Source organism: Mus musculus, chromosome 7 (assembly GCF_000001635.26).
Source record: "Mus musculus strain C57BL/6J chromosome 7, GRCm38.p6 C57BL/6J".
Taxonomy (NCBI): domain Eukaryota; kingdom Metazoa; phylum Chordata; class Mammalia; order Rodentia; family Muridae; genus Mus; species Mus musculus.
Window position 1 is genome coordinate 108,931,007 of NC_000073.6, and position 12,281 is coordinate 108,943,287.

Here is a 12,281-nt window from a genome sequence, read left to right on the forward strand (position 1 = left end):
CCAGCAGCTGACTTAGACAGATAAAGACAAACAGTGGACGGAGATTGAGGATTCTAATGGAAGAATAAGAATGATTGCAGGATCCTAAGGGGATAGGAACTCTACAGGAAGACCAACAGAATCAACTATCTTAGACCCTTGGAGCTCTCAGAGTCTGAACCACCAACCAAAGAACATACTCGGGCTGGAACTAGGCTTCCCACACATATGTAGCCGATGTGCAGCTTGGTCTTCATGTGGGTTCCAAACAATTGGAGTGGGAGCTATCCCAACAGCTGTTATCTGTATATGGGATATGTTCTAGCTGAGCTGCCTTGTCTGGCCTCAGTGGGAGAGGAAGTGCCTAGCCTTGCAGAGACTTGAAGTGCCAGGATGGGGGCATATCCAGAGAAGAAGAGGGAGAAAATGGAGGAATGATTGCAGGAAGAGGTGACTTGGAGGGGGCAGTGAGCAAGATGTAAAGTGAATAAATAAACACATACATACATACATACATACATACATACATACATACATTTTTTAAAGGAGGTCTCTTCTTACTGTTTATAGACCATGTTTCCCTCATTTGAGGATCCTAGAATTTTATTTTTATATATAACATAACCCACACGTAGCACATACATATATAACATGAAAGTGGAAAGAAGACTAGGGGAAGAAAAAGACTAATGGAGGAGGATTAAAGAGAGGAATAGGTTGGGGTTGGTGAGGTGGCTCAGTGATTAAGAGCACTGGCTACTCTTCCAGAGGTCCTGAGTTCAATTCCCAGCAGTCACATGGTGGCTCACAACCATCTGTAATGGGATCTCATGCCTTCTTCTGGTGCATCTGAAAACAGTGTACTCATGTACATTCAATAAATAAATAAATAAATAAATAATCTTTAAAGAGAGAGAGAGAATCGGTGGGAATATCCACCTGAGTACAAAGAATCTATGCCAACAAGAAAGCTTTTTAAAGGAGCTAAGGAGATAGTTCAGCAGGGAAGAGCACTTGCTATGCAAGCATGAGGACCTGAGTTATAATCCCAGCACCCACATAAATCCAGGAGTGGTAGCTCGTGAGCCTGCAACCCCAGCATTGTAGATGGTGAGACAGAGGATGCTGGGGTTTGCTGACTACCAGCCTAGCGCCAGGCTCAGTGAGAGACACAGTCTTAAGGGAATAGGGAAGAGGGTGATAGAGCAGGACACCCAATGTCCTTCATGTCTGGCACACACACACACACACACACACACACACACCTATGCATATAGTACACACACATGAAAACTTTAATAAAAGAAAAAGGATGCTGGACAGTGGTGGCACACACCTTTAATCCCAGCATTCAGGGAGGCAGAGCCAAGTGGATCTCTAAGTTCCAGGACAGTCAGGGCCACACAGAGAAACCTTGTTTTGAAAAGAGAAAGTAAAAAGAGCTTCCTACACTACTAACTCTGCGAAGCATCATGAGTTACCTCTGGCCTTCTGAATAAAACTAAAACATTGGTTCATGAGGTTTGAGCCTGCTGGCTTTCAATATCAAACCAATACCTCCAGCTTGCTGCCTGAAGATCATAAAACACTCATTTCCTTTATAAAAACAAACGTATTTTGAAGATTTTATTTTCTTAATTGTGTATGCATGTGTCTGTGACTGGGTATGTATGTACATGTGAGTGCAATGCCTGTGGAGGCCAGAAGAGGACATAGGTTTCTCTGGAACTAGAGTTGTGTGTAGCTGTGAGCCACCAACCAACCCTTCCCCTTGCTGGAACCTCAATGCAGATTTTCTGCAACAACAGAGAATCTCTGTGTGTCTCTCTGTCTCTCTCTCTCTCTGTGTCTCTGTGTGTGTGTGTGTGTGTGTGTGTGTGTGTGTGTGTGTGTGTGTTTCTCTCTCACTGAACTATCTTTCTACTGCCCAAATTTTTTTATAGCATAGGAGTCTTTTTAAAAAGATTTATCTGCCGGGCATGGTGGCGCACGCCTTTAATCCCAGCACTCGGGAGGCAGAGGCAGGCGGATTTCTGAGTTCGAGGCCAGCCTGGTCTACAAAGTGAGTTCCAGGACAGCCAGGGCTATACAGAGAAACCCTGTCTCAAAAAACCAAAAAATAAAAATAAAAAATGAAAATATTTATTTATCTATTACACACACACACACACTGTCCCTATCTTCAGACACACCAGAAGGAGGCATCAGATCCTATTACAAATGATTGTAAGCCACTGTGTAGTTGCTGGGAATTGAACTTAGGACCTTTGGAAGAGGTTATTGCAGAGAATCTGCGTTGAGGTTCTAGCAAGGGGAAGGGGTTGGTTGGTGGCTTACAGCTACTCACAACTCTAGTTGTGTTCCTAACCGCTGAGCCATCTCTCCAGTACCAGCATAGGAGTCTTCATAATTAGCTCCTGGCCCTGCTTAGAGATCTATCCTTTCTTTTGATAATGCCATTTAACCACCAAATTCTTTCTTTAAATGTACTAGTCTTGCTCTCATTCACCTTAAGCCCTCTACATGAACTGTTCACTCCACCAGAAGAGCTCTCCCTACAAAACCCCAAATAATAGTTGGCTGCCTGAATTCTTCAAGTTTCCACTCCAACTTGATACCCTCATTGTATCCTACTCTAACCCTTCATAATCTTTCATGCTCTCATAACCTCCACTGATCATTTCTTTCTCATAGCACAGTCAAATAGTAATAATAATTTACTGTGTATCGAAGCACTTTCTAACCTAATGTAGGATTTAGTCCTTTTCTCTCCCCCAAAGAGAATGCAACCCTTTGCTATTTAGTTCACTTATATACCCTAGCATATAAGAGAGAGTCTGGTGCATATTAAGCATTTAAATTGTTGAATGAATATGCCTCCCTAATGATGCCTTATGAAGCCATCACAAATAAAGCACTATTGGTCAGGCATGATGATTCCTGCCTATAGTCCTAGCATTCGGGAAGCAGAGGCAGGAAAGTTGAGGTAAGTTCCAGGCCAACCTAACCTATATGGCTAGGCGTGGAATGCAAAGTAGATCCTGAGTCCAAATTTTAATTCATTGATTAATAAGTTAAATGGATGTAACAGTGAATCCCCTGTAAGACTGATATTTAATATCCATTTAAGTCTTAAACAATTGCGACCTTTACACTACTCTGTGCCGCCACCTGGTGGCAACTGTGTAGATTGCTAGTTGCTTCCTCCCCATTCCCACCCCAGGAAGTCCTAAAGTTACTAGGAACTACTCTGGACTCCTACACACTGAGTGCGCATCGGACAGAAATTAAAGCGCACACCGCGCACTAAAACTTACAACTAGCCGGAAATTTCATGTCCAATAGTCATCAAGATATGATTCACGTGGTATAAATTTAGCCAATCAAATTTCTAATTCCTCCAACTCACGCTCTTCTGTTCTAGGCTCTCTCTCTTTCTCGGCAAGATGGCTTCTCCGGCCGTACCGGCTAATGTCCCTCCTGCCACTGCAGCCGCAGCCCCGGCGCCGGTCGTCACCGCAGCCCCGGCTTCAGCCCCGACCCCATCCACGCCAGCTCCGACACCGGCTGCGACTCCCGCTGCGTCCCCGGCGCCCGTCTCGTCTGATCCTGCTGTAGCTGCGCCTGCAGCCCCGGGCCAGACCCCAGCCTCCGCGCCAGCCCCAGCGCAGACGCCGGCGCCTTCGCAGCCCGGGCCCGCCCTCCCGGGGCCTTTCCCGGGCGGCCGCGTGGTCAGGCTACACCCCGTCATTTTGGCCTCGATCGTGGACAGCTACGAACGCCGCAACGAGGGAGCTGCCCGAGTTATTGGAACCCTGTTGGGTGAGTTCTGGGGAAATTAATGTTTTCTTCCTGTGCATCTTACTATTCCTCTCGTTCCATCGCCCCTGAACTCTTAGCCTGTTTCTCTTTTTGCACCTTCCTACTGTGGCTTGCCTTCCCGAGTGATCTGAATTCAGCCGAATTGCCGTTAAGCCACAGAAATGTGCAAGGAGTAGGTATAAGCTATTGCGTAGTTTGTGATACTTGATCTACATGTTATTTTATACTCCCAACAACGTGGTACTGAGAGGGCATGCTGCCAAAAATGAAAGCTCAAATGACAGCAAGTTCAAAGCCCTTGACCCGTTAAACAGAGTACCCACATGCCCTCTCTTATGCAGTGACCTACCACCACCCCAGCACAAACAGAAAGTGCCCACCACCCATGTTAGGGAAGAGGATGTGTCAGAAGCTTCCTCCAACTCAAATAAACCAGGTATATTTGTAACATATTCTGGATATATAATATCTAGCTTTCCTAAACTTTTCAGACAGGCACGTGTCCCAAGGTTTTCCTACATACTGGTTCATAAACCCTAGATATGCTCAGCTCCAAGTTCTACCCCCACCCCCAACCCCCACCTCACTCCTCTGATTTTTCATTTGGACACAGACTGTTGTTGTATTATGTGTCCGTCGCTAACCTTCAAGATGAAGAGAAGCCAACTATCTGAAGAGGTTGGCATCCCAGGCTTACGGGAGGGTGGCAGGAAGTGAAGCCCTCAGTGGTTTGGTCACCTGCCTGTGGGGCAGGACTCACAGGGAGCTGAGAAGACTCCTCCAGGCTGGTCTCTGCAGAGGCCCATGACCAGCACTCATTCCAGAGCCGAGGCAGGGGAAACTAGAGAACATGCCTGCTTTGTGGAAAGTAGTAGACCTGAGTTGGGCCTGGACAGCAGATTGAGGGCTGAAGCAGAGCACCTGCAAAGGGGAGGCAGAGAGAGGCAGAGAGTGGACGCAAGGAAATAGAGCTCGCAGGTCAAGGCGTGACAGAACTGCAGCATGAGAGGGGTTTGGGTGAGTTCTAGAGCTGCCGTTGTGCATACAAGAAGAAAGGACAGAGTGTGGCTTGGGCTTGGTATTCCTTGTGAGGTGCCCCTGAGTGTACCAGTGGGTTGGTCAAGTAGAAAATTGAGTAAGCAGGGCTGCCAGGGCGCTTCACTGCCTGCCCGTGCTTCACTTCCCAGAGCCCACATGATGGAAGGAGAAAACCTGCAGACGGTCCTCTGACTTCCATGGGCAAGCAGTTGCACATCCATAATTAATCAGTATAAAAGAAAGGCAAATTTTAACAGTACGTGTGAAGATGCAAATGTAAAGAGGTGTGGGCAAGTATGCCCTAGCCCCCAGAAGATAAGTAACTGAAATAAAGAGGTAGATGTACTCACCTACCACAGGGATTGGTAGCTGTGTTTTTAAAAAAAGTCAGGGAATATTTTCAGCTTTGTGTGCAGTCTGTCACAGCTACTCAACTCTGCCCTTGTAGCAGGAAAAGAGCCATAAATAATGCAAAAGAGATTGGGCACATAAACATGAACTGAAGTGTTTCTGGGCCAGTACTTGACCTAGAAAAGAAGCATAGAACAAAAACTGGGAACACTAACAATGCTGAAACCCTGAGGTGTCAGAGGAGCTAACAGATTAGGAAGAGAAGGGGAAAAGCTAGAAGAGACTGGTATCTTGGAGGCCCTAGGAGAAAAGGCTCTGAAATGGGGGAAGCAGTCACAGTGGTCAAAGTTGGTGAGTGTTCAGATGACAGAAGGTATACCTGTGGGTTAAGAACCTTGTCTTAGGGTTCCATTGCTGTGAACAGACACCATGACCAAGGCAGCATTTCACTGTGGCTGCTTACTGGTTCTGAGGTTCAGTCCATTATCATCAAGGTGGGAAGCATGGCAGCATCCAGGCGGGCATGGCACTGGAGAAGGAGCTGAGAGTTCCATGTCTTATTCAAGGGAACCCAGAAGAAGACTGGGCTTCGTCCCACCCGGCTAGAAGGAGGGTCTCAAAGCCCACTCCCACAGTGGCACACCTAGTCCAACAAGGCCATACCTCCTGTTAGCACCACTCTCTGGGCCAAGCATATTCAAACCACCACATAGTTCAGAAAATGAAACCATAACGCTAGCCAACAAAAGACAACACTAGCAGAGACATGTTACAAGGGGTAGGGGGTGAGGAACTTAAAGGAAGGTACCAGGACATCAAGTGAGAATAGTTGGGACCTATGGCTCAGTGAGATCCAGTAACTAATGTGAGAGTTAGGGGTGTGAGAGGAAGTCTGGTAAGAAAACCTCTGGGGGTGGAATGACCCTTTCACAGAAGATCATCAGAAAACACAAGTATTTCAATTACATTTATAACAGTAGCAAAATTGTAGTTATGAATTATCAATGAAAATAATTTTATGGTTAAGGGTTACCACAACATGATGGTCACAGCATTAAAAGATTAAAAACTACTACTCTAGAAAGTACAGAGTATTGTGGGGAAGGGCTGGTAGGGGGAAATAGCAGGCAAAGGAGACCTTGCAAAGGAAGGCTTAATCGTGTCTGGTGATGGAAAGGGGGGGGGGGTCTCTGAGTTTGAGTTCTGGAAAATACTAGTTCTGTTGATGCTGGACTTGGGGCTAATGTGTTGGCTTCGTGTTTGCTGACTTTGAGGCCATCTCCAAAAGCAGGACCTGGAGAAACAGCTTAGTTATAGACCACTTGCCTATCGTGCATAAAGCCCTGAATTCACTCTCCAGCACCACAGGAGCCAGGTGTGGTGATGCGTACCTGTGATCCTAGCATGGGGCTGTTGGAGACAGGAGGCTCAGGAGTTCTTGTTCCTCTTTAGTTAGAAAGGGCCCTGACCCTGGGGGATTGGGTAGTCAGGGGCCATGGGCTTTGAGTTCTCAGGATTATGTAACGCCTGGCTCTTCTCTCTTTACCAGGAACTGTTGACAAGCACTCGGTAGAAGTCACCAACTGCTTTTCGGTGCCACACAATGAGTCAGAAGATGAAGTGAGTTGAGAGGATTTAAGCAGCCCCTGTATAGTTCACAGCCATTCAACCCCTAACTTCCCCGAAGGCCCCACTGTGCTGTGTCTGTAGCCAGAGCTGCAGCTGAAGCTCTGCTTTCCCTGTCCACATTGGGCCTCCTCAGGTGGTGGGGGTTGGTAATTTTTCCTATTCAGCATATACTTGTAGCTTCTTAACCTCCTCTCCTGCCTTCCCCCTTAGGTGGCTGTTGACATGGAATTTGCTAAGAATATGTATGAATTACATAAAAAAGTCTCCCCAAATGAGCTCATCCTAGGCTGGTAAGATGGCGCGGGTGGGAGTGGATAGAGGGTCTCATTGTCATCAGACTAGATCTCGTCTCCCCTTTCAGACATAGAACATATAAAGCATGTGACCTCGAGAGCCTATGAGATTTTGATGATAACTTGATCCTAGAAAGTCAAGAATATTTATTTTCAATTACAACTTTGTTATGCAGTTTTTCATATTGTTAATTACTGCTAAAATGGGTGTGAGAACCCCGGCAACACCCGCTGCGCTGTTGCATTTGGTATTGGTGTCAGCTGCCCTGCGTCTATGATTGCTGTTGCAGGTATGCCACAGGCCATGACATCACAGAACACTCAGTGCTGATCCATGAGTACTACAGCAGGGAGGCCCCGAACCCCATTCACCTCACGGTGGACACAGGTCTCCAGCATGGGCGCATGAGCATCAAGGCCTATGTCAGGTGAGCCCTGGGCACGCTCAGGTCTAATCCTGCCGCTTAGTTTCTCTTCAGGAACTTTATTCCTCTTTTAACAGCTGTCATTAGAGAAGTTTCTAAAGTGAAGTCGGACCCCATAACTCACACTCACTCACTGGTCCTGCTTACACTGGAGTATTTGTTGTTTGGAACCATTCCAAATGGAAGTGCCTTTAGCATCATCTTCTGGAACAGTTAACCCACACATGATGTGTTTATCAGGTTCTTCTGAGCCTGTATTTGTTGCTTTTCTGAATTATCATTAGTTTTTCATTGTCTTGGTTTGCGTTCTGTTTTGTTTTGTTTTGTTTTGTTTTGTTTTTGGAGACAGGGTTTCTCTGTATAGCCCAGACTGACCTGGAACTCACTCAGTAGACCAGGCTGGCCTCGGACCAGGCTCCGCCTCCCAAGTGCTGGGATTAAAAGCATGCACCACCACTGCACAGCTTGGTTTGCTCTCTATTACTGTGATAAAACACAGACCAACACCAACTTGGGAAGGAGAAGGCTTATGTCAGCCTACAGATCCCAGTCTACATTGGGGGAAGTCAGGGCGGGAGCCTGGAGCAGAACCATGGTGATGCTGCACGTACCTCTGTGCTCCCCTGGCTTGCTCAGACTGCTTTCTAATTCCACTTAGGACCACCTACCCAGGGGTGGTACACCCACATCGGTCAAGAAAATGCCTCACAGACTTGCCTGTAGGCCAATCCAACAGAGGAATCGCCTAGCTTATGTCAAGCTACTACAAACCCTAGTTAGTGCATTCATTATTCCTAGGACTAAGCACAGTATTTATAGACTAGAAGATGCTAGCATTGTTGGGAACACATCTTTTAAGCTAGAAATAAGTATACTTTTGAACAGTAACATAGCAGTGTTGATACATAAAACTTGCTGCCAGCTACACCACCATTTGTCAGGGCTTGCTGGGGAAGGCTTTAGCATCTGAGGAAAGAAGAGCTTATTACTATAACTTGAGCCTATTACTGTGCACTGGGCCCTTACCTTCATGTCCTTGCTAGTCTCTACAAATTCATTTTCTTCAAAATCCAGATGAAAATGCAGGGTTGAAATAAGCACAATTTTATTGAGTTACTTCTAGCGCCCAATCTAGTGGTTTGGGACATGAATTAGTTTGGCGTTTTCATGGTAATGAAAAGCGCAGGCCCGTGTGGTGGCGCACACCTTTGATCCCAGCACTTGGGAGGCAGAGGCAGGTGGATTTCTGAGTTCGAGGCCACCCTGGTCTACAGCGTGAGTTCCAGGACAACCAAGGCTACACAGAGAAACCCTGTCTCGAAAAAGACAAAAAAAAAGAAAGAAAAGCAAAAGCACAGGCCCAGAAAAGAATGTTCTGGTGTGTCTGGTTTCCCTGGAAATGGGAGTGTCTGGCCAGCCAGGAGCATCCAGAGTCCTGTCATCCTCACTGGCATTATGGTGTGTGAAGTCATCCTGTACCTTTCCAAGCCAAAGAGGAAAAGGAAAGTTTGCTCACAAGATAACTCTGGGACAGTCCCGGCCTTCTCAAGAGGAAGACACTAACTTTGACTGCTTTCCCAGCCTAGTCTACACAAGGAAACTGCTCCCAGGGGCGATGGTCGATTAATTTTCTCCTTCTTCCCCAGCACTTTAATGGGTGTCCCTGGGAGGACCATGGGAGTGATGTTCACACCTCTCACAGTGAAGTACGCGTATTATGACACTGAACGCATTGGAGGTGAGTTTCCTTCCCTGCTGTACACACTTGGAGACCCTAGGATTATTCAAGAGAGGAGCTGTTTCTGACAAAGATGGAAGCCCTGGGTAGCTTAAAGAACACACTCAAGGTTCATGCTGACTGAAAGTTGAAGGTTTGTTCAGGGTGGGGAATTGTCAGTGTCCCGGGCCATATAGTCATCCATATGAGGCCAGAACCAATAGTTAGCAAGCAGGTAGTCAGTCAGGGAGAGCAGGGATTTTGGGGAACTGACTGCTTCCAGAAGGCATGGAGGGAGTTAGTAGGTGGCTAGAGACCTCTTTCCTCTTGTCATGACTAAGCTTTCTGTGTTGTCTCTTACTGCCTGTCCCACACTCCCACAGTTGACCTCATCATGAAGACGTGTTTTAGCCCCAACCGGGTGATTGGACTCTCAAGTGACTTACAACAAGTGGGAGGGGCCTCAGCTCGCATCCAGGATGCTCTAAGCACTGTATTACAGTATGCTGAGGATGTGCTGGTGAGAATTGGGGAGGGAAAAGCAAGGGAGGGTGGGCATCCCTGCTCCGTCTGCTGGTGACATGACAGTACCTGACAGGACAGTGCCTCATTGAGTCTTTGTTCTGTGCTCAGTCTGGGAAAGTGTCTGCTGACAACACGGTGGGCCGCTTCTTGATGAGCCTTGTCAACCAAGTACCCAAGATAGTTCCTGATGACTTTGAGACCATGCTCAACAGCAACATCAATGTGAGTTCCGTGGCTGCACCCTGAGAGCTGGGTGGAGGGACTTCTGCTATGTCGTCCAAGTTGGAGGCAGTATAGTATGTTCAGGGCGACTCCACTTCCTAATGGCTTGACTGAAGTACTACTGGTATTGCCATGACTTGTTAACTAGACTCAGTTAGAAGACTTGATAAAATCAGTTTAACAAAGTCAGTTCCTACTTTTCCCCATCTGTGTTCCCCAGGGCACATACCCTATACTGCACAGGGCTATACTGCAGTCCCCCATCTATGAGAATCAGAGAGGATAGCAGTCATGCACATTCCCTTCCTGGCTTCTACCTCCAACCCTTGTTCAGTCTGCCTCACCAGCATTTATCCAGGACTCTTCGCAGCCAATGTCCATGGTGGAGCTGGCTAGCCAGCCTTTCTGTCACTGTTGCACTCAGCCTCTCACTGCTTATCCTTTGACTTCCAGGACCTGCTGATGGTGACCTACCTGGCCAATCTCACCCAGTCACAGATTGCCCTCAACGAGAAACTTGTAAACCTGTGAATGAGCCCCAAGAGGCACTTGTGCTGGTCGAGGTTTTCACCACAGGGCTGAGACCGAAGTGGAGGCAAAGGGTTTCTTTGTGGTCTTGAGTCACGGTGACTCAGTCAGCTGCTTGTGACTCCAAATAAACATAGCTTACCTTTTGTAAATGAACTTTATCTGATGCGAGTTTATTGTCGGCCAGGAGAAAGAAGCATGTTCCTGAACTCGCACGGAAGCCAGGGAGTGGGCACTGTGGGGAGAAGCTGGTTATGTTGGCATGACTCACCCACAGTGGCTGCTCCCACAGCCTAGGCTGCGGTAGTGTCACCCAGCCCCACACCAAGCAGCTTTTTCTTGGCACAGTGGTTTACAGTGATACTTTTTTCTTCTTCTAACTTAGGATAATAGCAAATGGAATCTCCAAGATTGTTTCAGTTTTTGGTTTGGTTTGGTTTTTTCTTTCTTTTTCTCCCTTTTTCTTCCATAACATCTTACCTGGAATGGCAGTCAAGAGATTTGCCTTGTGCAGTGTGGAAGGACCTAGAGATGTGCTAGTGAGCTGCAACAGGATAGAGGATGGGCACACACCTCAGTCCTGGGACCCATGGATCCACAGGAGCAGAAAACCTTCATGGTGAGGAATAGCTGCTTCACCAGACTGTTCAGTCTGGAAAGCTATTGTAGTACAGACACGTGTAAGATATGCATGTGCCTACACAAACCAAAACGCCAAAGGATGGTAAACTTAAACACTGAAATCACAGTTAGTGGCTGGTCGCCTTAGAGGCACAGGGAGGCCAGCAAGTAGAAACAATGCAGGTGAGTGACTGGACTAGTGCGGAGGTGGGCGGCAGGTTAATGGGTCTAGAGACAAGTATGAATTGATGGTATTAGTATAGTATTTTTCATTATCACCTAGATTGATTCCAAACTTGATAGACATTTTTAAATGAGAGAAAAATGCATTGAAAATAATGTAGAAAAGAGGCGTTTTGTTTTTGTATGTTGACTAGTTGATACGATGGAAGAACACTAAAATGCTGAGAAGTCTGGGATTGTAACTGTAGAATGCCTAGGGCATATGGAGCTCAGTCCCCAGCACCCCAGAAAATAGGGTGTGATAGCACACCTGTAATCCCAACAGGGAAGAAGGGAGCCAGAGAATCGGGAATTGAAGCTAATCCTCATCTGTGTATAAGCGAGACACTTGCCTGAGCAGCATCAGGTCCTATTCAAAAACCCAACTGCAAGTAGAATGCTAATGAGAAACACCGGCAGCAATTCCTAAAGAGCATATTCCCAGATAAGAGTGAAACGTTTCTTAAAGTAAATTATGTATTAGTCACAATACTAGTCAAATGCAAAGATACTTTGATATGGGCAGGCTGTTTCTAACTGTTAATATGGAAAAATATAAATGCCTTCCAAAACAATTTCTGCAGAGAGTACTATGCCTGTCTCTGAACTGTGACCACAGCAGATAGATATACTGACTCAAAAGCAGGACACTCCAGTGGCCTGTTCTTAATCCACGAGGAGGAACTTCCTAAGCACTGAGAATCCTGAGCTATTCTTCTCAGAGATCGAGATTCTGTAACCCTGTGAAACTAAATACAAACAGTACAAATACAAAGCGGGGAAATATTTGAAATTCCTACCAGAGACTACTGTTCTTGTACGGGAACTCCCACAGCCAGTTTGTTTTGGTTTGGGGTTTTTTGTTTGTTTGATTTTTGGCTTTTCAAGACGGTATTACTATTTGCTCTG

General features: G+C 46.5%; 1 protein-coding gene across 1 annotated transcript; it reads left to right on the forward strand.

Annotated features, from left to right (window-relative positions):
- Window positions 1–3,408: 3,408 nt before the first annotated feature.
- Eif3f (eukaryotic translation initiation factor 3, subunit F) lies at window positions 3,409–10,936 on the forward strand. Its single transcript, NM_025344.2, has 8 exons — window positions 3,409–3,801; window positions 6,740–6,810; window positions 7,030–7,109; window positions 7,403–7,540; window positions 9,184–9,275; window positions 9,638–9,774; window positions 9,888–10,001; window positions 10,455–10,936. Exons 1-8 carry the CDS (start codon window positions 3,426–3,428, stop codon window positions 10,530–10,532), a joined length of 1,086 nt encoding a protein of 361 aa, NP_079620.2. The 5' UTR covers window positions 3,409–3,425; the 3' UTR covers window positions 10,533–10,936.
- Window positions 10,937–12,281: the final 1,345 nt, after the last annotated feature.

Bases quoted from the DNA above. Each gene is read 5' to 3' on its own strand.
- Eif3f (NM_025344.2), top strand. From the start codon at position 3,426: ATGGCTTCTCCGGCCGTACCGGCTAATGTCCCTCCTGCCACTGCAGCC. The intron at 7,541-9,183 runs GTGAGCCCTGGG...CTTCTTCCCCAG, and splicing joins AGCATCAAGGCCTATGTCAG to CACTTTAATGGGTGTCCCTG. The intron at 10,002-10,454 runs GTGAGTTCCGTG...TTTGACTTCCAG, and splicing joins TGCTCAACAGCAACATCAAT to GACCTGCTGATGGTGACCTA.